General features: G+C 42.9%; 1 protein-coding gene and 14 non-coding genes across 15 annotated transcripts; 7 read left to right on the forward strand and 8 right to left on the reverse strand.

Annotated features, from left to right (window-relative positions):
• Nucleotides 1-49: 49 nt before the first annotated feature.
• On the reverse strand, nucleotides 50-132 carry trnal-cag (transfer RNA leucine (anticodon CAG)). The gene has a single exon. It is a non-coding gene; the product is annotated as a tRNA-Leu (tRNA).
• Nucleotides 133-419: 287 nt separating this feature from the next.
• trnam-cau (transfer RNA methionine (anticodon CAU)) lies at nucleotides 420-493 on the forward strand. The gene has a single exon. It is a non-coding gene; the product is annotated as a tRNA-Met (tRNA).
• Nucleotides 494-1,204: 711 nt separating this feature from the next.
• trnal-cag (transfer RNA leucine (anticodon CAG)) lies at nucleotides 1,205-1,287 on the reverse strand. Its single transcript has one exon. It is a non-coding gene; the product is annotated as a tRNA-Leu (tRNA).
• A 287-nt stretch (nucleotides 1,288-1,574) lies between these two features.
• Nucleotides 1,575-1,648, forward strand: trnam-cau (transfer RNA methionine (anticodon CAU)). The gene has a single exon. It is a non-coding gene; the product is annotated as a tRNA-Met (tRNA).
• A 3,129-nt stretch (nucleotides 1,649-4,777) lies between these two features.
• trnam-cau (transfer RNA methionine (anticodon CAU)) lies at nucleotides 4,778-4,851 on the forward strand. Its single transcript has one exon. It is a non-coding gene; the product is annotated as a tRNA-Met (tRNA).
• A 711-nt stretch (nucleotides 4,852-5,562) lies between these two features.
• Nucleotides 5,563-5,645, reverse strand: trnal-cag (transfer RNA leucine (anticodon CAG)). The gene has a single exon. It is a non-coding gene; the product is annotated as a tRNA-Leu (tRNA).
• Nucleotides 5,646-5,932: 287 nt separating this feature from the next.
• Nucleotides 5,933-6,006, forward strand: trnam-cau (transfer RNA methionine (anticodon CAU)). The gene has a single exon. It is a non-coding gene; the product is annotated as a tRNA-Met (tRNA).
• A 711-nt stretch (nucleotides 6,007-6,717) lies between these two features.
• On the reverse strand, nucleotides 6,718-6,800 carry trnal-cag (transfer RNA leucine (anticodon CAG)). The gene has a single exon. It is a non-coding gene; the product is annotated as a tRNA-Leu (tRNA).
• A 287-nt stretch (nucleotides 6,801-7,087) lies between these two features.
• trnam-cau (transfer RNA methionine (anticodon CAU)) lies at nucleotides 7,088-7,161 on the forward strand. Its single transcript has one exon. It is a non-coding gene; the product is annotated as a tRNA-Met (tRNA).
• A 711-nt stretch (nucleotides 7,162-7,872) lies between these two features.
• trnal-cag (transfer RNA leucine (anticodon CAG)) lies at nucleotides 7,873-7,955 on the reverse strand. Its single transcript has one exon. It is a non-coding gene; the product is annotated as a tRNA-Leu (tRNA).
• A 1,055-nt stretch (nucleotides 7,956-9,010) lies between these two features.
• Nucleotides 9,011-9,093, reverse strand: trnal-cag (transfer RNA leucine (anticodon CAG)). Its single transcript has one exon. It is a non-coding gene; the product is annotated as a tRNA-Leu (tRNA).
• Nucleotides 9,094-9,380: 287 nt separating this feature from the next.
• On the forward strand, nucleotides 9,381-9,454 carry trnam-cau (transfer RNA methionine (anticodon CAU)). Its single transcript has one exon. It is a non-coding gene; the product is annotated as a tRNA-Met (tRNA).
• A 702-nt stretch (nucleotides 9,455-10,156) lies between these two features.
• trnal-cag (transfer RNA leucine (anticodon CAG)) lies at nucleotides 10,157-10,239 on the reverse strand. The gene has a single exon. It is a non-coding gene; the product is annotated as a tRNA-Leu (tRNA).
• Nucleotides 10,240-11,303: 1,064 nt separating this feature from the next.
• On the reverse strand, nucleotides 11,304-11,386 carry trnal-cag (transfer RNA leucine (anticodon CAG)). Its single transcript has one exon. It is a non-coding gene; the product is annotated as a tRNA-Leu (tRNA).
• Nucleotides 11,387-15,939: 4,553 nt separating this feature from the next.
• On the forward strand, nucleotides 15,940-17,145 carry LOC141325987 (uncharacterized). Its single transcript, XM_073834704.1, has 2 exons — nucleotides 15,940-16,622; nucleotides 16,797-17,145. The coding sequence occupies exons 1-2, from the start codon at nucleotides 16,096-16,098 to the stop codon at nucleotides 17,143-17,145; spliced, it is 876 nt and encodes a 291-aa protein (XP_073690805.1). The 5' UTR covers nucleotides 15,940-16,095.
• Nucleotides 17,146-23,268: the final 6,123 nt, after the last annotated feature.

Raw genomic sequence — 23,268 nt, forward strand, 5'->3', positions numbered from 1 at the left:
GCCTTGCGGCTGAAGACCGTAGCTGTTGTCCGTAGCAGAAACTTAAGTCTGTCAGAAGTGGGATTCGAACCCACGCCTCCAGGGGAGACTGCGACCTGAACGCAGCGCCTTAGACCGCTCGGCCATCCTGACACGCTTGCGTGGTGGGAGCTGACCCGTTGCGGCTACACCCAGCTTGTGGTCTGAATCCCTAACGAAATGTTGATTCGATTCAAATATAGCTCCACATGTTCTGCCAAGCGCTGAAGACTGTAGCTGTTATCCGAAGCCAAAGGACAAAGGACAGTTCTGTCGGAAAAGTGGGATTCGAACCCACACCTCCAGAGGAGACTGCGACCTGAACGCAGCTTTTGGATCTACGCCCTGCAGGCAGGCACCGACACGCTAGCGCTTCGCATTTCAGACCTGTCATCCCGCCGGCCTCGTTGGTGCAGTTAGGCAGCGCGTCAGTCTCATAATCTGAAGGTCGTGAGTTCGAGCCTCACACGGGGCAGCGTGGTGCCTTTTGATAGCTGAGAGCGCTTACACAACAGAGCGGGCTTCTCTGTTCCCGTCCGCCTGCTTGTCTCCTTCGCCTGAGGGAAAAAGGCCACAGCTCATCTGAAGGGTGGACGACACGACATTGCGGGAGAAACTGTGAGTTTCCAGGTAAATTCCCTAAATAACATCCAGCGACATTGCATTCAGTCCTAGGCCACCCTTTGACATGCAATATAATCGAAATTCAGTGTTCACGCTGGGCTAATGCTGAATGAATGCAGGAATACCATCCCTGTCGTATTCATGTAACATGTGGCGGTGTTCTTGTGAGGTTTTCTTAAGGGTAATATCATGCTGGCATTGGAAATGAAATTCCCTATTAATGGGAAGGCAAGCTTTCGTGAACCTTAAAGCAATGTTGCCTTCATCTTAAGGAAATATTGACTCGATTCTATTACGACTTGACATAGTCTTTCAAGGCATTCTTTAAAAGTGCCTGCAACTTGGTATCGGGGAAGGAGTGACGTCGCACAAACGATAAAAGGGAGTAATTCTCAAGTTTAACGGAACGCCCGTCGGCGTTACTGCCACTTTATACTAATTCTGACGTCGACTGAAATGTGGTGCTTTGGCAAAGTTAATGCCCTGACACAAGGCAAAGTTGGCAAAGTTACAGCCTTGCGGCTGAAGACCGTAGCTGTTGTCTGTAGCCGAAACTTAAGTCTGTCAGAAGTGGGATTCTAACCCACGCCTCCAGGGGAGACTGCGACCTGAACGCAGCGCCTTAGACCGCTCGGCCATCCTGACACGCTTGCGTGGTGGGAGCTGACCCGTTGCGGCTACACCCAGCTTGTGGTCTGAATCCCTAACGAAATGTTGATTCGATTCAAACATAGCTCCACATGTTCTGCCAAGCGCTGAAGACTGTAGCTGTTATCCGAAGCCAAAGGACAAAGGACAGTTCTATCGGAAAAGTGGGATTCGCACCCACACCTCCAGAGGAGACTGCGACCTGAACGCAGCTTTTGGATCTACGCCCTGCAGGCAGGCACCGACACGCTAGCGCTTCGCATTTCAGACCGGTCATTCCGCCGGCCTCGTTGGCGCAGTTAGGCAGCGCGTCAGTCTCATAATCTGAAGGTCGTGAGTTCGAGCCTCACACGGGGCAGCGTGGTGCCTTTTGATAGCTGAGAGCGCTTACACGACAGAGCGGGCTTCTCTGTTCCCGTCCGCCTGCTTATCTCCTTCGCCTGAGGGAAAAAGGCCACAGCTCATCTGAAGGGTGGACGACACGACATTGCAGGAGAAACTGTGAGTTTCCAGGTAAATTCCCTAAATCCCATCCAGCGACATTGCATTCAGTCCTAGGCCACCCTTTGACATGCAATATAATCGAAATTCAGTGTTCACGCTGGGCTAATGCTGAATGAATGCAGGAATACCATCCCTGTCGTATTCATGTAACATGTGGCGGTGTTCTTGTGAGGTTTTCTTAAGAGTAATATCATGCTGGCATTGGAAATGAAATTCCCTATTAATGGGAAGGCAAGCTTTCGTGAACCTTAAAGCAATGTTGCCTTCATCTTAAGGAAATATTGACTCGATTCTATTATGACTTGACATAGTCTTTCAAGGCATTCTTTAAAAGTGCCTGCAACTTGGTATCGGGGAAGGAGTGACGTCGCACAAACGATAAAACGGAGTAATTCTCAAGTTTAACGGAACGCCCGTCGGCGTTACTGCCACTTTATACTAATTCTGACGTCGACTGAAATGTGGTGCTTTGGCAAAGTTAATGCCCTGACACAAGGCAAAGTTGGCAAAGTTACAGCCTTGCGGCTGAAGACCGTAGCTGTTGTCCGTAGCAGAAACTTAAGTCTGTCAGAAGTGGGATTCGAACCCACGCCTCCAGGGGAGACTGCGACCTGAACGCCAGCTGCCGAAGGATAGTCCGACATTATTTTGGAAATGTCGAGCAATGTTGAACTGTGCAGCCAATCACGTCGAAGCACTATAACATTTGGGCCAATCGCGTCGAAGCGCTTCAACATTTCCAGCCAATCATAAAGCGCTATTCTTAACATTTTCTTAACATTTTCGACATTTGACCAATCAGAGTAGAAGAGAATGTCGACGGCACGTTTTCGCGTATTGCCGCTAGGCGGAGGAGTCAGCGTTCTAGTCAGGTGTCAATCAAATTGCCGAACCGAGCCGAAGGTGTACGAAAGAATGACACATCCTCAGGGGGCGTGTCAGAGGTCAAAAATACTTGTTTGAATACTTATTTAATATTTCATTTTATTTATTTAATATTCATTACTGGATTGTTGGAATATTTGTAAAATTAAAAACAAACTGGGAAATTATTGCTTTTTGTTTTTTACTTTTATTTCCCTTTTCATTTATTGTTCTTTGAATACTTATTTAATATTTTATTTTATTTATTTAATATTGATTACCATTCTGTTGGCACAATTGCACAATAAAAACAAACTGGAAAATTATTGTTTTTTTGTTTTTTACTTTTATTTTCATTTTATTTCCCTTTTCATTTATTTTTGTTTGAAAACGTATTTAATATTTCATTTTATTTATTTAATATTCATTACTGTATTGTTGGGATAATTGTAAAATAAAAACAAACTGGAAAGTTATTGTTTTTTGTTTTTTACATTTATTTTCATTTTATTTCCCTTTTCATTTATTGTTGTTTAAAAACTTATTCAATATTTAATTTTATTTATTTAATATTCATAACTGTATTGTTGGAATAATTGTAAAATAAAAACAAACTGGGAAATTATTGCTTTTTGTTTTTTACTTTTATTTCCCTTTTCATTTATTGTTCTTTGAATACTTAATTAATATTTTATTTTATTTATTTAATATTGATTACCATTCTGTTGGCACAATTGCAAAATCAAAACAAACTGGAAAGTTATTGTTTTTTGTTTTTTACTTTTATTTTCATTTTATTTCCCTTTTCATTTATTGTTGTTTAAACTTATTTAATATTTCATTTTATTTATTTAATATTCATTACTGTATTGTTGGAATAATTGTAAAATAAAAACAAACTGGAAAGTTATTGCTTTTTGTTTTTTACTTTTATTTTCATTTTATTTCCCTTTTCATTTATTGTTGTTTGAAAACTTATTTAATATTTCATTTTATTTATTTAATATTCATTACTGTATTGTTGGAATAATTGTAAAATAAAAACAAACTGGGAAATTATTGCTTTTTGTTTTTTACTTTTATTTTCATTTTATTTCCCTTTTCATTTATTGTTGTTTGAAAACTTATTTAATAGTTAGTATAATTGTATTCATTTAATATTCATTACTGTTCTGTTGGCATGATTGTAAATTATAATTTTCAGCATATTAATGACTATTTTATTCTAAATACTATCTTTTTTTCATTAAAAATAACAGATTTATAAGTGTCTTGAATGAATGTAACATACAAAACTCCTAATCAGAATAAGTAATATCAATTAAACAAAGAATAATATTATGCTTAATCAGAATAAATAATATTAATACAACAACTACAAAATAATAAGTAATAATAACATCAACATCAACAATACCACAGTTCCATTGGCATTCTTTATTTTTCATGAAAGAATTGTACATATGTACATTTCATTAACCTTCAAAATTGCATTTATTTAATGAAATTAACAATATAACAATAACAATACAAAAAGGTGCCTTTATCTGGATTCGAACCCCGGTCTTGGTGATCGCCTACAATAGGAAACAGTGTAATATAAATGCGCGATTTTCACGCACAAAGAAACCTGAAAATGTATCGTAGCGTGCATGCTAAGGAAGTATTATGTTCCAACGTCACATTTCACTCTTTCTTTTCGTCATTTTTTCTCTTTCTTCTTCCCTTTCTCCTTTTCTTCCTTCCCCCTTTTCTTCCCTTCTTCCCCGTCTTTGACGGACTATTGTTCCCCAGCTTGAACGCAGCGCCTTAGACCGCTCGGCCATCCTGACACGCTTGCGTGGTTGGAGCTGACCCGTTGCGGCTACACCCAGCTTGTGGTCTGAATCCCTAACGAAATGTTGATTCGATTCAAATATAGCTCCACATGTTCTGCCAAGCGCTGAAGACTGTAGCTGTTATCCGAAGCCAAAGGACAAAGGACAGTTCTGTCGGAAAAGTGGGATTCGAACCCACACCTCCAGAGGAGACTGCGACCTGAACGCAGCTTTTGGATCTACGCCCTGCAGGCAGGCACCGACACGCTAGCGCTTCGCATTTCAGACCGGTCATCCCGCCGGCCTCGTTGGCGCAGTTAGGCAGCGCGTCAGTCTCATAATCTGAAGGTCGTGAGTTCGAGCCTCACACGGGGCAGCGTGGTGCCTTTTGATAGCTGAGAGCGCTTACACGACAGAGCGGGCTTCTCTGTTCCCGTCCGCCTGCTTATCTCCTTCGCCTGAGGGAAAAAGGCCACAGCTCATCTGAAGGGTGGACGACACGACATTGCAGGAGAAACTGTGAGTTTCCAGGTAAATTCCCTAAATCCCATCCAGCGACATTGCATTCAGTCCTAGGCCACCCTTTGACATGCAATATAATCGAAATTCAGTGTTCACGCTGGGCTAATGCTGAATGAATGCAGGAATACCATCCCTGTCGTATTCATGTAACATGTGGCGGTGTTCTTGTGAGGTTTTCTTAAGAGTAATATCATGCTGGCATTGGAAATGAAATTCCCTATTAATGGGAAGGCAAGCTTTCGTGAACCTTAAAGCAATGTTGCCTTCATCTTAAGGAAATATTGACTCGATTCTATTACGACTTGACATAGTCTTTCAAGGCATTCTTTAAAAGTGCCTGCAACTTGGTATCGGGGAAGGAGTGACGTCGCACAAACGATAAAACGGAGTAATTCTCAAGTTTAACGGAACGCCCGTCGGCGTTACTGCCACTTTATACTAATTCTGACGTCGACTGAAATGTGGTGCTTTGGCAAAGTTAATGCCCTGACACAAGGCAAAGTTGGCAAAGTTACAGCCTTGCGGCTGAAGACCGTAGCTGTTGTCCGTAGCCGAAACTTAAGTCTGTCAGAAGTGGGATTCGAACCCACGCCTCCAGGGGAGACTGCGACCTGAACGCAGCGCCTTAGACCGCTCGGCCATCCTGACACGCTTGCGTGGTTGGAGCTGACCCGTTGCGGCTACACCCAGCTTGTGGTCTGAATCCCTAACGAAATGTTGATTCGATTCAAATATAGCTCCACATGTTCTGCCAAGCGCTGAAGACTGTAGCTGTTATCCGAAGCCAAAGGACAAAGGACAGTTCTGTCGGAAAAGTGGGATTCGAACCCACACCTCCAGAGGAGACTGCGACCTGAACGCAGCTTTTGGATCTACGCCCTGCAGGCAGGCACCGACACGCTAGCGCTTCGCATTTCAGACCGGTCATCCCGCCGGCCTCGTTGGCGCAGTTAGGCAGCGCGTCAGTCTCATAATCTGAAGGTCGTGAGTTCGAGCCTCACACGGGGCAGCGTGGTGCCTTTTGATAGCTGAGAGCGCTTACACGACAGAGCGGGCTTCTCTGTTCCCGTCCGCCTGCTTGTCTCCTTCGCCTGAGGGAAAAAGGCCACAGCTCATCTGAAGGGTGGACGACACGACATTGCGGGAGAAACTGTGAGTTTCCAGGTAAATTCCCTAAATACCATCCAGCGACATTGCATTCAGTCCTAGGCCACCCTTTGACATGCAATATAATCGAAATTCAGTGTTCACGCTGGGCTAATGCTGAATGAATGCAGGAATACCATCCCTGTCATATTCATGTAACATGTGGCGGTGTTCTTGTGAGGTTTTCTTAAGGGTAATATCATGCTGGCATTGGAAATGAAATTCCCTATTAATGGGAAGGCAAGCTTTCGTGAACCTTAAAGCAATGTTGCCTTCATCTTAAGGAAATATTGACTCGATTCTATTACGACTTGACATAGTCTTTCAAGGCATTCTTTAAAAGTGCCTGCAACTTGGTATCGGGGAAGGAGTGACGTCGCACAAACGATACAACGGAGTAATTCTCAAGTTTAACGGAACGCCCGTCGGCGTTACTGCCACTTTATACTAATTCTGACGTCGACTGAAATGTGGTGCTTTGGCAAAGTTAATGCCCTGACACAAGGCAAAGTTGGCAAAGTTACAGCCTTGCGGCTGAAGACCATAGCTGTTGTCCGTAGCAGAAACTTAAGTCTGTCAGAAGTGGGATTCGAACCCACGCCTCCAGGGGAGACTGCGACCTGAACGCAGCGCCTTAGACCGCTCGGCCATCCTGACACGCTTGCGTGGTGGGAGCTGACCCGTTGCGGCTACACCCAGCTTATGGTCTGAATCCCTAACGAAATGTTGATTCGATTCAAACATAGCTCCACATGTTCTGCCAAGCGCTGAAGACTGTAGCTGTTATCCGAAGCCAAAGGACAAAGGACAGTTCTATCGGAAAAGTGGGATTCGCACCCACACCTCCAGAGGAGACTGCGACCTGAACGCAGCTTTTGGATCTACGCCCTGCAGGCAGGCACCGACACGCTAGCGCTTCGCATTTCAGACCGGTCATCCCGCCGGCCTCGTTGCCGCAGTTAGGCAGCGCGTCAGTCTCATAATCTGAAGGTCGTGAGTTCGAGCCTCACACGGGGCAGCGTGGTGCCTTTTGATAGCTGAGAGCGCTTACACGACAGAGCGGGCTTCTCTGTTCCCGTCCGCCTGCTTGTCTCCTTCGCCTGAGGGAAAAAGGCCACAGCTCATCTGAAGGGTGGACGACACGACATTGCGGGAGAAACTGTGAGTTTCCAGGTAAATTCCCTAAATACCATCCAGCGACATTGCATTCAGTCCTAGGCCACCCTTTGACATGCAATATAATCGAAATTCAGTGTTCACGCTGGGCTAATGCTGAATGAATGCAGGAATACCATCCCTGTCATATTCATGTAACATGTGGCGGTGTTCTTGTGAGGTTTTCTTAAGGGTAATATCATGCTGGCATTGGAAATGAAATTCCCTATTAATGGGAAGGCAAGCTTTCGTGAACCTTAAAGCAATGTTGCCTTCATCTTAAGGAAATATTGACTCGATTCTATTACGACTTGACATAGTCTTTCAAGGCATTCTTTAAAAGTGCCTGCAACTTGGTATCGGGGAAGGAGTGACGTCGCACAAACGATACAACGGAGTAATTCTCAAGTTTAACGGAACGCCCGTCGGCGTTACTGCCACTTTATACTAATTCTGACGTCGACTGAAATGTGGTGCTTTGGCAAAGTTAATGCCCTGACACAAGGCAAAGTTGGCAAAGTTACAGCCTTGCGGCTGAAGACCATAGCTGTTGTCCGTAGCAGAAACTTAAGTCTGTCAGAAGTGGGATTCGAACCCACGCCTCCAGGGGAGACTGCGACCTGAACGCAGCGCCTTAGACCGCTCGGCCATCCTGACACGCTTGCGTGGTGGGAGCTGACCCGTTGCGGCTACACCCAGCTTGTGGTCTGAATCCCTAACGAAATGTTGATTCGATTCAAACATAGCTCCACATGTTCTGCCAAGCGCTGAAGACTGTAGCTGTTATCCGAAGTCAAAGGACAAAGGACAGTTCTATCGGAAAAGTGGGATTCGCACCCACACCTCCAGAGGAGACTGCGACCTGAACGCAGCTTTTGGATCTACGCCCTGCAGGCAGGCACCGACACGCTAGCGCTTCGCATTTCAGACCGGTCATCCCGCCGGCCTCATTGGCGCAGTTAGGCAGCGCGTCAGTCTCATAATCTGAAGGTCGTGCCTCACACGGGGCAGCGTGGTGCCTTTTGATAGCTGAGAGCGCTTACACGACAGAGCGGGCTTCTCTGTTCCCGTCCGCCTGCTTGTCTCCTTCGCCTGAGGGAAAAAGGCCACAGCTCATCTGAAGGGTGGACGACACGACATTGCGGGAGAAACTGTGAGTTTCCAGGTAAATTCCCTAAATACCATCCAGCGACATTGCATTCAGTCCTAGGCCACCCTTTGACATGCAATATAATCGAAATTCAGTGTTCACGCTGGGCTAATGCTGAATGAATGCAGGAATACCATCCCTGTCGTATTCATGTAACATGTGGCGGTGTTCTTGTGAGGTTTTCTTAAGGGTAATATCATGCTGGCATTGGAAATGAAATTCCCTATTAATGGGAAGGCAAGCTTTCGTGAACCTTAAAGCAATGTTGCCTTCATCTTAAGGAAATATTGACTCGATTCTATTACGACTTGACATAGTCTTTCAAGGCATTCTTTAAAAGTGCCTGCAACTTGGTATCGGGGAAGGAGTGATGTCGCACAAACGATAAAACGGAGTAATTCTCAAGTTTAACGGAACGCCCGTCGGCGTTACTGCCACTTTATACTAATTCTGACGTCGACTGAAATGTGGTGCTTTGGCAAAGTTAATGCCCTGACACAAGGCAAAGTTACAGCCTTGCGGCTGAAGACCGTAGCTGTTGTCCGTAGCCGAAACTTAAGTCTGTCAGAAGTGGGATTCGAACCCACGCCTCCAGGGGAGACTGCGACCTGAACGCAGCGCCTTAGACCGCTCGGCCATCCTGACACGCTTGCGTGGTGGGAGCTGACCCGTTGCGGCTACACCCAGCTTGTGGTCTGAATCCCTAACGAAATGTTGATTCGATTCAAACATAGCTCCACATGTTCTGCCAAGCGCTGAAGACTGTAGCTGTTATCCGAAGCCAAAGGACAAAGGACAGTTCTATCGGAAAAGTGGGATTCGCACCCACACCTCCAGAGGAGACTGCGACCTGAACGCAGCTTTTGGATCTACGCCCTGCAGGCAGGCACCGACACGCTAGCGCTTCGCATTTCAGACCGGTCATCCCGCCGGCCTCGTTGGCGCAGTTAGGCAGCGCGTCAGTCTCATAATCTGAAGGTCGTGAGTTCGAGCCTCACACGGGGCAGCGTGGTGCCTTTTGATAGCTGAGAGCGCTTACACGACAGAGCGGGCTTCTCTGTTCCCGTCCGCCTGCTTGTCTCCTTCGCCTGAGGGAAAAAGGCCACAGCTCATCTGAAGGGTGGACGACACGACATTGCGGGAGAAACTGTGAGTTTCCAGGTAAATTCCCTAAATCCCATCCAGCGACATTGCATTCAGTCCTAGGCCACCCTTTGACATGCAATATAATCGAAATTCAGTGTTCACGCTGGGCTAATGCTGAATGAATGCAGGAATACCATCCCTGTCGTATTCATGTAACATGTGGCGGTGTTCTTGTGAGGTTTTCTTAAGGGTAATATCATGCTGGCATTGGAAATGAAATTCCCTATTAATGGGAAGGCAAGCTTTCGTGAACCTTAAAGCAATGTTGCCTTCATCTTAAGGAAATATTGACTCGATTCTATTACGACTTGACATAGTCTTTCAAGGCATTCTTTAAAAGTGCCTGCAACTTGGTATCGGGGAAGGAGTGACGTCGCACAAACGATAAAACGGAGTAATTCTCAAGTTTAACGGAACGCCCGTCGGCGTTACTGCCACTTTATACTAATTCTGACGTCGACTGAAATGTGGTGCTTTGGCAAAGTTAATGCCCTGACACAAGGCAAAGTTACAGCCTTGCGGCTGAAGACCGTAGCTGTTGTCCGTAGCCGAAACTTAAGTCTGTCAGAAGTGGGATTCGAACCCACGCCTCCAGGGGAGACTGCGACCTGAACGCAGCGCCTTAGACCGCTCGGCCATCCTGACACGCTTGCGTGGTGGGAGCTGACCCGTTGCGGCTACACCCAGCTTGTGGTCTGAATCCCTAACGAAATGTTGATTCGATTCAAATATAGCTCCACATGTTCTGCCAAGCGCTGAAGACTGTAGCTGTTATCCGAAGCCAAAGGACAAAGGACAGTTCTGTCGGAAAAGTGGGATTCGCACCCACACCTCCAGAGGAGACTGTGACCTGAACGCAGCTTTTGGATCTACGCCCTGCAGGCAGGCACCGACACGCTAGCGCTTCGCATTTCAGACCGGTCATCCCGCCGGCCTCGTTGGCGCAGTTAGGCAGCGCGTCAGTCTCATAATCTGAAGGTCGTGCCTCACACGGGGCAGCGTGGTGCCTTTTGATAGCTGAGAGCGCTTACACGACAGAGCGGGCTTCTCTGTTCCCGTCCGCCTGCTTGTCTCCTTCGCCTGAGGGAAAAAGGCCACAGCTCATCTGAAGGGTGGACGACACGACATTGCGGGAGAAACTGTGAGTTTCCAGGTAAATTCCCTAAATCCCATCCAGCGACATTGCATTCAGTCCTAGGCCACCCTTTGACATGCAATATAATCGAAATTCAGTGTTCACGCTGGGCTAATGCTGAATGAATGCAGGAATACCATCCCTGTCGTATTCATGTAACATGTGGCGGTGTTCTTGTGAGGTTTTCTTAAGGGTAATATCATGCTGGCATTGGAAATGAAATTCCCTATTAATGGGAGGGCAAGCTTTCGTGAACCTTAAAGCAATGTTGCCTTCATCTTAAGGAAATATTGACTCGATTCTATTACGACTTGACATAGTCTTTCAAGGCATTCTTTAAAAGTGCCTGCAACTTGGTATCGGGGAAGGAGTGACATCGCACAAACGATAAAACGGAGTAATTCTCAAGTTTAACGGAACGCCCGTCGGCGTTACTGCCACTTTATACTAATTCTGACGTCGACTGAAATGTGGTGCTTTGGCAAAGTTAATGCCCTGACACAAGGCAAAGTTGGCAAAGTTACAGCCTTGCGGCTGAAGACCGTAGCTGTTGTCCGTAGCCGAAACTTAAGTCTGTCAGAAGTGGGATTCGAACCCACGCCTCCAGGGGAGACTGCGACCTGAACGCAGCGCCTTAGACCGCTCGGCCATCCTGACACGCTTGCGTGGTGGGAGCTGACCCGTTGCGGCTACACCCAGCTTGTGGTCTGAATCCCTAACGAAATGTTGATTCGATTCAAATATAGCTCCACATGTTCTGCCAAGCGCTGAAGACTGTAGCTGTTATCCGAAGCCAAAGGACAAAGGACAGTTCTGTCGGAAAAGTGGGATTCGCACCCACACCTCCAGAGGAGACTGCGACCTGAACGCAGCTTTTGGATCTACGCCCTGCAGGCAGGCACCGACACGCTAGCGCTTCGCATTTCAGACCGGTCATCCCGCCGGCCTCGTTGGCGCAGTTAGGCAGCGCGTCAGTCTCATAATCTGAAGGTCGTGCCTCACAGGGGGCAGCGTGGTGCCTTTTGATAGCTGAGAGCGCTTACACAACAGAGCGGGCTTCTCTGTTCCCGTCCGCCTGCTTGTCTCCTTCGCCTGAGGGAAAAAGGCCACAGCTCATCTGAAGGGTGGACGACATGACATTGCGGGAGAAACTGTGAGTTTCCAGGTAAATTCCCTAAATCCCATCCAGCGACATTGCATTCAGTCCTAGGCCACCCTTTGACATGCAATATAATCGAAATTCAGTGTTCACGCTGGGCTAATGCTGAATGAATGCAGGAATACCATCCCTGTCGTATTCATGTAACATGTGGCGGTGTTCTTGTGAGGTTTTCTTAAGGGTAATATCATGCTGGCATTGGAAAGGAAATTCCCTATTAATGGGAGGGCAAGCTTTCGTGAACCTTAAAGCAATGTTGCCTTCATCTTAAGGAAATATTGACTCGATTCTATTACGACTTGACATAGTCTTTCAAGGCATTCTTTAAAAGTGCCTGCAACTTGGTATCGGGGAAGGAGTGACGTCGCACAAACGATAAAACGGAGTAATTCTCAAGTTTAACGGAACGCCCGTCGGCGTTACTGCCACTTTATACTAATTCTGACGTCGACTGAAATGTGGTGCTTTGGCAAAGTTAATGCCCTGACACAAGGCAAAGTTGGCAAAGTTACAGCCTTGCGGCTGAAGACCGTAGCTGTTGTCCGTAGCAGAAACTTAAGTCTGTCAGAAGTGGGATTCGAACCCACGCCTCCAGGGGAGACTGCGACCTGAACGCAGCGCCTATTGACTCGATTCTATTACGACTTGACATAGTCTTTCAAGGCATTCTTTAAAAGTGCCTGCAACTTGGTATCGGGGAAGGAGTGACGTCGCATTGCTGACCCATTGCGGCTACACCTACAGGCAAGGACAGAGAAGCTAGTTCTTCGCTGTTCAGACCGGTCAACCCACCGGCCTCATTGACGCAGTTGGGCAGCGTGTCAGTCTCATAATCTGAAGGATCCCTTCCGCCTGCTTGTCCCTTTTCTCCCGAGTCAAAAGGCCACAGCTCCTCTGGAGGGCGTGCGACATGATGTTTTGTGAGAAACTGTGAGGTTCCAGGTAAATTCCCTGACTTCCACCCAGTCCTAGACCAACCGTTGATATACAGTGTAATCGAAATTCAGTGTTGATGCTGGGCTAATGCTGAATGAATGCAGTAATAGCATTCATAATCATGTAACATGTGGCCGTGTCCTTGTGAGGCTTTCTTGAGGTTAGTATAATGCTGGCATTCGATGAAATGAAATTACATGTCATTGGGAAGACAAGCTTTCGTAAACCTAAAGGCCCGGACACACCAAGCCTAATAGTCTGTGGCCTTCATCCTGTAGTGCCACAAACTGTAAGCAGACAGAGAATGCACATTTTCTGCTGTCATGCAGGTGGCCCGGATAGCTCAGTCGGTAGAGCATCAGAGTTTTAATCTGAGGGTCCAGGGTGATAAGCTGTCAGTTTGCTGAGGCCTCCCCTCATGACCTGAATTAAGTACATGCAGCGCTGTTTGCTAAAGTAGCATACTTTGCAGGCATCCTATCATATGCACACTGCTGGTATGGATACAGTCAGTTTTGACTGCAAGAGATGAGGTAATTTGATGTCTTTGATTGTTTACGGCACTCCCATTTTCCTGTTTCAGCATAAAAGCGGCATTTTGCTTGTCAGAAATACATGCTCTGTTTTAATGTTACTTTAAATTGGGGTAGAACTAAATGAATGGCAAAGCTCAGCATTTTTTTGGCAACTCCCTTCCGTCACCTCGCATACCCCAGTTTGAGAACAAGTGCTATAGAGTGTCCCACAAAAGTGAGTACACCCCTCACACAAATTTAGTATATTGTCTTAAGGGATAATACTATAGAAATTTAACTTGGATATATTTTATAGTCAGTGTGCAGCTTGTATAGCAGTATAGATTTACTGTCCTATGAAAATAACTCAGCATACAGCCATTATTGTCAAAATAGCTGGCAACAAAAGTGAGTACACCCTAAGTGAACTTGTCAAAACTGTGTCCAAAGTGTCAATATTTTATGTTAGCACCATTGTTATCCAGCACTGCCTTAATCCTGCAAGGCATGGAATTGACCAGAGCTGCACAGGTTGTTGCTGGGATCCTCTTCCATATAATGGCATCACATAGCTGCAGTACATTAGACACATTGTGCTTCTTTACCTTCCATCTGAGGATGCCCCACAGGGTTCAGGTCTGGAGACAAACTTGGCCACTCATTCACCTTCAGCTTCCTCAGCAAGGCGGCTATCATTTTGGTGGTGTGATTGGGATCGTTATCATGGAAAACTGCCGATCTGCCTGGTTTCTGGAGGGAAGGCACCGTGTTCTGCTACAGAATGTACAGTACATAATGGACTCCATGTTTCCCTCAATGAACTGCAACTCCCCAGAACCAACAGCACTCATGCAGCCCCAGACCATGATGCTACCACCACCATGCTTAACTGTAGGCAAGACACAGTTTTCTTGGTACTCTTAACCAGGGCATCACCACACATGCTGGACACCATCTGAGTTGATCTTATAGTCTCATCAGACCACAGAACATGGTTCCAGTTATTCATGCTCATGGACAGGTTGTCTTCAGCAAACTGTTTGCGGGCTTTCTTATGAGCCAGCTTCAGAAGAGGCTTTCATGTGGGATGACGCCTGTGCAAACTGACTTTTAGCACTGTGCAGCGTATGGTGTGAGCACTGACAAACTGACCTTTTACTTCTGCAACCTTTAAAGCAAAGCTGGCAGCACTCATGCATCTGTTTTTTTTTTTTTTTTTTTTTTTTTTGAAGCCAGGTTCTGCACTTGATGCACAGAACAGTCAAGCAGACAAAAACATAAACATAATGAATAGGACATGTGGCTTTACATGGCTAAACAACATACTGCTGTTATCACTTAGGGTGTACTCACTTTTGTTGCCAGCTATTTTGGCAATAATGGCTGTATTTTTAGAGGACAGTAAATCTATACTGCTATACAAGCTGGACACTGACTACTCTAAAATATATCCAAGTTTCATTTCTATAGTATTATCCCTTGGGAAGATATACTAAAATGGTTGCTGAAATGTAAGAGGTGTACTTACTTTTGTGAGATACTGTATGTTTCTCATCCCCCACCCAATTTTTGTATTATTGTTTGTTGACAATGAAACAGAAAAAGGGGGTTTGGAGCGTTTAGGGATTTTTAAAATCCAAATACTGGTTAATGGCTGGTAAGCAATATTTTGGCCTGTGCATTTTCTCAGTTCGGTTGCTGTTGGCAAGTGATTTTTTTGTAATCTTGTTTGCTTTCCTCCTGCTTTGTTGTTCATGTCTTACTTTCTTTAGTCGTAAAGAAATGTTTTTTGAGGAAAACATTTCAGGATTTCTCTCCATATAGTGGACTTCTATGGTGCCCCCAAGTTTGAACTTCCAAAATGCAGTTTAAATGTGGCGTCAAAGGGCTTTTAATGATCCCAGCCGAGGAAGAAGTTTATTATCTAGCGAAACGATCAGATATATACTTTTTAATCTCAAATGCTTGTCTTGCTGAGCTAGACAAGACTTTGAGGTTAAAAAGTATATAATTTGTAATTTTTTTTTTTTTTTTTTAGAAAATAACATTGTTTGCTAAATAAAACCCTTCTTTCCTTGGCTGCGATCATTTAGAGCCCTTTGAAGCTGCATTTTAGAAGTTCAAACCATATAAATCCTGAATGCTTTACTCAAAAAACATAATTTCCTTACGACTGAAGAAAGAAGGACATGAACATCTTGGATGACAAGTGTGTGAGTACATTATCTGTAAATTTTTGTTCTGAAATGTGCATTTCTCAAATCTCTCACAATTGTGATTTTCATGCTGCCCAAATGTGGTTTACATACATGACACTATTAATCTTAGTTAAAAATTACAGAAGTTTCCCCCAAAATCCCAAGCATACCTTTACGTCTATGTAATGCTGCATTTAAAAAAAAAAAACTTGATTCCAAGTTTTCAATGAGGAATTAAAACAGTAGTCAAACATCAAACACTTCAAACATCCCCAGTAGAACACATTTTGATGTTTTCACATATCCAAGACTTTCTATAAATGTAAACTGGGGTGTCAAGCTCAGCTCTGCAGAGTTTAACTCCAATTCTAACTGAACACACCTGAATCATGGTCTTCAAGGTTAACTTATTAGAGGTGTGTTGGAGCTTTACTCTGCAGGACTGTGACTCTCCAGAATAAATGCCAGATCTGGGCCATTGTTGCACTCTGTTCTACTGTTGCTTTTAAACAGGGGTTAACTTGTATTTGTCTCTTTTTAGAACTGGTGGTGCCCAGAATGGAGAGTGAAGTACTAGATGAAATGCAAGATGAAGATCAGTATTTTATAACTGGACGAGAATCAATTAGTTGCTCTCAGACAGAAAATACTTCAAGTAAAACTCATTTCACCTGCCAGTATTGTGGAAAGAGTTTCAGTCAACATGGAAACCTTATAGTCCACTTGAGGATTCACACTGGAGAGAAGCCTTTTACCTGCCAACAGTGTGGAAAACATTTCAGTGAACATGGAAATCTTAAAGTCCACATGAGGATTCACACTGGAGAGAAGCCTTTTACCTGCCAACAGTGTGGAAAACATTTCAGTGAACATGGAAATCTTAAAGTCCACATGAGGATTCACACTGGAGAGAAGCCTTTCACCTGCCAAGAGTGTGGAAAATCTTTCACTAAAAAAGCAGCCCTCAAAAGCCACATGAACGTCCACACAGGTGAAAAGCCCTTCACATGCCCTCTGTGTGGAAAACATTTCAGTCAACAAGGAAGCATTAACAGGCACATGAGAACTCACACTGGAGAGAAGCCGTACCTTTGCAAACTTTGTGGAATAGGTTTTACAACCAAACCAAACCTTGAGTATCACATGAACATTCACACTGGTGAGAAGCCATATGCATGCGATCAGTGTGAAAAGAAGTTCAGTCATAAGGGAACCCTTAAAAAGCACATGGTGGTTCACTCAGGAGCTCCCTCTCTCAGTTTTATATGCCATCAGTGTGGAATGAGTTTCTCAGACAGTGATCATTTTAAAAATCATGTAACATCTCACACTGGAGAGAAGCCGTTCATGTGCAATCACTGTGGAAAAACTTGCTCAAACAAGACAAACCTAAATCTACACATGAGAATTCATACTGGAGAGAAGGATTATATCTGCCCTTATTGTGGAAAGACTTTCAGATTTAGAGGAAACCTTCGGGCTCACATGAGAGTTCACAGTGAAGAAAAACCTTTTAGTTGCCTTTCATGTGGAAAGAGTTTCACACTTAAAGGAAACCTTACCGCTCACATGAGGCTTCACACTGGAGACAGACCTTCTGCAACATAAGTTTCACATATCAGAGAAACCTGAAAGATAATTTGCAAACGCATTCTGGAAACACACTGACAAGTTTAGAAGGAGCAATTTTTAAAATCACTCTGAAGGCGGCGCAATGGAATAATTTTTGTCTATATGTGATTTTGCCATCACATATAGACCTAGAACAGTTATGTATAAACAAGACCGTATTTCTGTTTTTGTACGTAAATAGTTTCAAATAGCTCTGCAGATATAAAATGGCACCAGAAAAAAGTTCTACTTCAAAGATTTTTTGCCTGAAATAGCAAAAATAATTTGAAGGCTGAAATTATTGACTGAAACCGTGACAAATATTAAATATAAATTCTCAAGTGAGTTATGTTGTGTGTACGTAAAAGTTCCTTCTTACTGAACTGTCCACTTGTGCCAAGAAATAGTGGGCTAACAAGTCTGGCATGAATTTCAACAAGTACAGTGGGGCAAATAAGTATTTAATACACTGCCGATTTTTCAAGTTTTCCCATTTACAAATAATGGTAAAATCTGTAATTTTCAATATAGGTACACCTCAACTGTGAGAGACAGAATCTAAAACAAATCCAGTCACATTGTTTAATTTTTAAATAATTAAGTTCCATTTTATTGCATGAAACACGTCTATGATACACTAGAAAAATAGAACTTAGTATTTGGTTTACAGTTACAGAGGTCAGATGTTTTCTGTAGTTCTTGACCAGGTTTGCACACACTGCAGCGGGGATTTTGTCCCACTCCTCCATACAGGTCTTCTGCAGATCTTTCAGGTTTTGGGACTGTAGCTTGGGCAACAGGCCCTTACTGAGGGAAGGTTGTTGTTGCCCAAAATCTTGTGATACATGGCCCCATCCATCCTCCCCTCAATACGGTGCGGTCGTCCTGTCCACTTTGCAGAAAAACACCCCCAAAGCATGATGTTTCCTCCCCCATGCTTCACAGTTGGGATGGTGTTCTTTGGATTGTACTTATCCTTCTTCTTCCTCCAAACACGGCATGTGGAGTTTATACCAAAGAATTATATTTTGGTCTCATCTGTCCACATGACCTTCTCCCATGCCTACTCCAGGATCATACAGATGGTCTTTGGCAAACTTCAGACGGGCCTGGACATGTGCTGACTTGAACAGGGAGACCTTGCACACGCTGCAGGATTACAATCCATGACGGTGTAGTGTGTTACTAATGGTAACCGATGAGACTGTGGTCCCAGCTCTCTTCAGGTCACTGACCAGGTCCTCCCGTTTAGTTCTAGGGTGATCCCTCACCTTTCTCAGGATCATTGATTGTCCCTAGTGTCCTTAGACAGCTCTTTGGTCTTGCCCATAGTGGAGAGGTTGGAGTCTGATTGAGTGTGTGGACAGGTGTCTTTTATACAGGTAACAAGTTCAAACAGATGCAATTACTACAGGTAATGAGTGGAGGATAGGAGGGCTTCTTAAAGACAAACTAACAGGTCTGTGAGAGATAGAATTCTTGCTAGTTGGTAGGTGATCAAATACTTATTTCATGCAATAAAAGGGAAATTAATTATTTAAAAATCATACAATGTGATTTTCTTTTTTTTTTTTTTTCTTTTTTTTGAGATTTTGTCTCTCACAGTTGAGGCATACCTACGACTTAATCGGCGAAAAAACTGTGCTGTTCAGACTACATGACATCCTGTCTGTCATTAGGTCATTGTGCTTTTCACACTACGTGACACAATGTAAATGATCCGCAACAGTGGGTCACACACTACTGCTAACACTAAGCTGACAACAACTCTGTCGCCCAATGGGCAAGTTTCCATCCAGTTTTTTGCAATGTTTTGTTATTGACAAAGAGAATATGCATTAAAAAACTGTAAAATTTGCTGTCTCCATCCAACTGGCTTTTTACCAAAAAAACTGTGCTGGATGATGATATCCCTAAAAAATGCAATTGTTGCATAGCTGTTTCCGTTAATAATTTCACCTATCGCACAAAATACATAGGCTTGAAACAAAACTGTATTATATAGGCTATTATTTAATTGTATAAGCCAACATGAAACTCATGATTATAATAATAAATAATAATAATAAAAATGTATTATTTATTTTTTATTTATTTAGCAATATACATAAACAGGTGAAGTTGTGTTATGATTATTTTTCTGATTAACTTTAAATTAAAATTATGTGGCTGTTGTAATGTTTTGACCAATCAGACACACTATTATTTGTTACTTATAACAAATAATCTTTAAAACCAACAAGCCAGGTATATGTTGGAATTCTGGAAACAACCCTTGAAAGCGACTAACATCCAAAAGGAGCTCAGTCACCAGGGCAACCATCTGATGACACCAGTTTTACGACACAAAGAAATGCAGGCAGAAAAACTTTTCCTATTCTTTCCTATAGGAAAGACTTTATGCTCATAGAAATGGACTCGTCCCTAATTCATAGGAAAACTTCTTTGAATGAACACACAAATCCTTTAGGTCATTGTGTGTACTATAACTATCTTGTATAATGTCTTTGGAATTGTATTTTTTTATTGTATGTATGCTTAATGCGTGAAGCACTAGTCAATGTGACCTACCTATAACTATGTGTCTCCTATCAAACTAATGCTCATTTAATGATGCACACTTTGGTGAATGCCACCTCCTCATAGAATGCCATGTGTGTTCGTACTTTAATCCAAATATAAAATGCCACAACCATTCGAACCATGCTTTCAGACAAATGGTCATAAAACCCACATTATTTACAACCTCCCGTTTGTAAATTCAGCCTTTTTCATTGGTCAAGTCCATCCTGAGAGGCGTGACTCTTCCTAGACTTTAAAAGGCTCCTCCACAGTTCTGTCTGTCTCTTCTGAAAAATCTTGATTGCTGTCTGTGTGAGAGAACTCACATGACCCAGAGCGGGCCTCAACATACAGAGCCGTGTGTGGTCTCCCCAACCTGGGAAGATGGCTCTCGACTACACAAAGTCAGACTGATACCGCTGGAGTTTGTTGCCCTCAACCCTGGAACTTATCATCATGGAAATGTCAATGATCAGACACTTCTCTCTCTTTACTCCTGGCCGTCCCTGTACCCCCATCTCTGAATTCTGGTCTGTAGTCCTTCAGAACTGCTTACTCAGGAGAGAGGACTCTCCTAACCACAACAGAGTTTCAAGAAATTGCAACCTCGTCATCAAATGGAACCATCCAGAACTACTTCAGAGGCTTCACAAGACTCTTGTTTAACAGCTAAGTCAAATGCAAGTATCGTTCCTTCCACTAAACAGAGGTTTTGTGTAAGCTATTGTATACTGTGCTTTGAGATAGAAACTGATGGTTCTTTCAGATGGTCAACTCAGCCTCATACCCCTTTCCTTGTCTGTTTCTAGCCATCACCTCTCACCCTTCCTAGATACCATGTATGTGTGATTTGCGTCTGTACGTGTTCGTTTAGACTAGTTATGTGTTAGTCCTTAGATAATAAAACTCTTCTGCGCAAATTACGTGAGTCTCTGATTCTGCCTTGCAAATTGATGTCCCTTTACGATTTAAGATTAAGCTACATGCTCTAATGCATTAATACTGTAAGAATGTTATTTGTCTGTGGCCAATATGAAATTGATTTGAAATTACTCAAATGTTCGCTGGACGAATGGATTAGTCGATGGCGAGTTAATCCTGTTACAGTTACTACTGACGGTTGATATAAATAATTGTAATTAATCATAATTAATTGTAATTATTTATATATATTTTCCTTTTGAGCTAAATTTGCTACACTGTGATCCATTAAAAATACCTACATTGGTTTTCTAAGTATTAATTTTATACACGCAAAAAAAACCCAGCATTAACAACTGAACCTGAGTATTATCATTATCACATTATCTTAACAACAATGGATGATATTAAACCAACTTGAAAAATTTGTGTTCATTTAACATGAACGGATTACATTCACTAAACATGATCTAAAAACTAATTTTTAACTTGAATTAATGTTTTTTATTGAACAGAAGTTAAAGTTAATGAGATAATTAGTAATTAGTTAAGTGATGATTGATCATTATTGAAGACACCTGATGTTAACAAGCAGAATCCCCAAAGGAGAAAATCTAAAAAATTTTAAGAAACCATTACAGTGGTCAGTGTTTGCATTAGTTGGTCTCTTGACCCTTACATCTTTAACATTAGATCTTGCTGGGCTGCTTTGTTTGGGAGAAAACAACCAGACAAGCCAAGACCACAAGTCATCAGGGGATGAAAATTGGGATGGTGTTCTTTGGATTGTACTTATCCTTCTTCTTCCTCCAAACACGGCATGTGGAGTTTATACCAAAGAATTATATTTTGGTCTCATCTGTCCACATGACCTTCTCCCATGCCTACTCCAGGATCATACAGATGGTCTTTGGCAAACTTCAGACGGGCCTGGACATGTGCTGACTTGAACAGGGAGACCTTGCACACGCTGCAGGATTACAATCCATGACGGTGTAGTGTGTTACTAATGGTAACCGATGAGACTGTGGTCCCAGCTCTCTTCAGGTCACTGACCAGGTCCTCCCGTTTAGTTCTAGGGTTTGCATTAGTTGGTCTCTCATAACCATGATGGTTATGGTTTAATGTAATCATTGCTTGACCTGAATCATTGAACTCAATTTAGAGTCAAATCTCTGAGTTATTTTCCATTAAAGGAACTGTAACTCAGAGATAAGTTTCTAAAAGTGTTCAGTCAAATAACTGTTGTAAATATTTAGTCTCATGAGTCCACAACAAACAATACTCTCCATCTATTGTTAAAATATACTTTGGAAGAATTTCTCACAAATTAAAACTTGTTTGTTTAGACACACACAGACATCAAGAACCAGCGTATGAATCTCAGCAACGGTGACAAATGATGTATTCAGATAAACATATCAACTCTGAACATCACAAAACAAGTTATTAAAAAGTCACATAAAAACAACAAAAACAAATGAAAATAGTAAGAATAAAATAAATTATGAAGACAATTCAGCCCATAATTTATTCATGCCGCAATGCATGATGGGAATCATGGATGAGTTCTGATTGGCTACAACACACTTTTTCTGATGGTCACCATTGTTGTGATTCTCACACTGATTCTTCATGTTTGTGTGTCTTAATAAAACTATTTTTTTTTTTTTTTTTTTTTTACATATCTGTCTGACTATATATGCGACTCTCAATTATAGAGTTTATGTAACCAGTGATAAAACCCATGGTCTATTACTTCACAAACATTTCTTGAAAACATGATTGCCTTTAGTCTGGTGTGTCTGGCTGTTATAACACTGCTACAGCAGCCAAACAAAATCTGCTTTTACAAACGTTAAACTCAAGACCCCAACTAATGCAAACACTGACCACTGTAATGGTTTCCTAAAAAATGTGATTTTCTCATTTGGTGATTCTGCTTATTAACATCAGGTGTCTTCAATAATGATCAATCATCACTTAATTAATCACTAATTATATCATTAACTTTAACTTCTGTTCAATAAAAACCATTAATTCAAGTTAAAAATTAGTATTTAGATCATGTTTAGTGAATGTAATCCGTTCATGTTAAATGAAAACAAATTTTTCAAGTTGGTTTAATATCATCCATTGTTGTTAAGATAATGTGGTGGAATCACATGGAAACACTGTCCATGATTAAATCATGTTCAACCAAAGTGCTATTTTTTTGAGTGCAGCAGTATGTTGTTTAACCATGCAAAGCTACATGTCCTATTCATCATGTTTCTGTTTTTGTCTGCTTGACAGGACAATACAAAGTTGTGTATCTTGTACTAGAGCAGGTAAAAGTACCTCATGGCAGAACTCTCTGAGAATTACAGAATTAGAAATGTTGCTCTCCACAAAGATGGCCAAGGCTATTAAAGGTTCAGTAACACCCTGAAACCAAGTTACACTACACTGGTCAGGGTCATACAGAGGTTTTCAAAGATGGGTTTCATTCGGAACATGCCTTGCAAGGGTAGATCAACGAAGCTGAGCACTCGTTCTGTGCGTCAGGTGCAGAACTTGGCTTCAAAAAACAGATGCATGAGTGCTGCCAGCATTGCATTAAAGGTTGCAGAAGTAGAAAGTCAGCTTGTCAGTGCT

Source organism: Garra rufa, chromosome 2 (genome assembly GCF_049309525.1).
Source record: "Garra rufa chromosome 2, GarRuf1.0, whole genome shotgun sequence".
Lineage (NCBI taxonomy): Eukaryota > Metazoa > Chordata > Actinopteri > Cypriniformes > Cyprinidae > Garra > Garra rufa.

What these genes read in the sequence shown, in the direction of transcription:
- LOC141325987 (XM_073834704.1), top strand. Translation starts at nt 16,096, where the DNA reads ATGGAGAGTGAAGTACTAGATGAAATGCAAGATGAAGATCAGTATTTT. An exon ending in ACTCACACTGGAGAGAAGCC is followed by an intron (nt 16,623 to 16,796) that starts GTACCTTTGCAA and finishes TCCCTCTCTCAG; the next exon opens with TTTTATATGCCATCAGTGTG.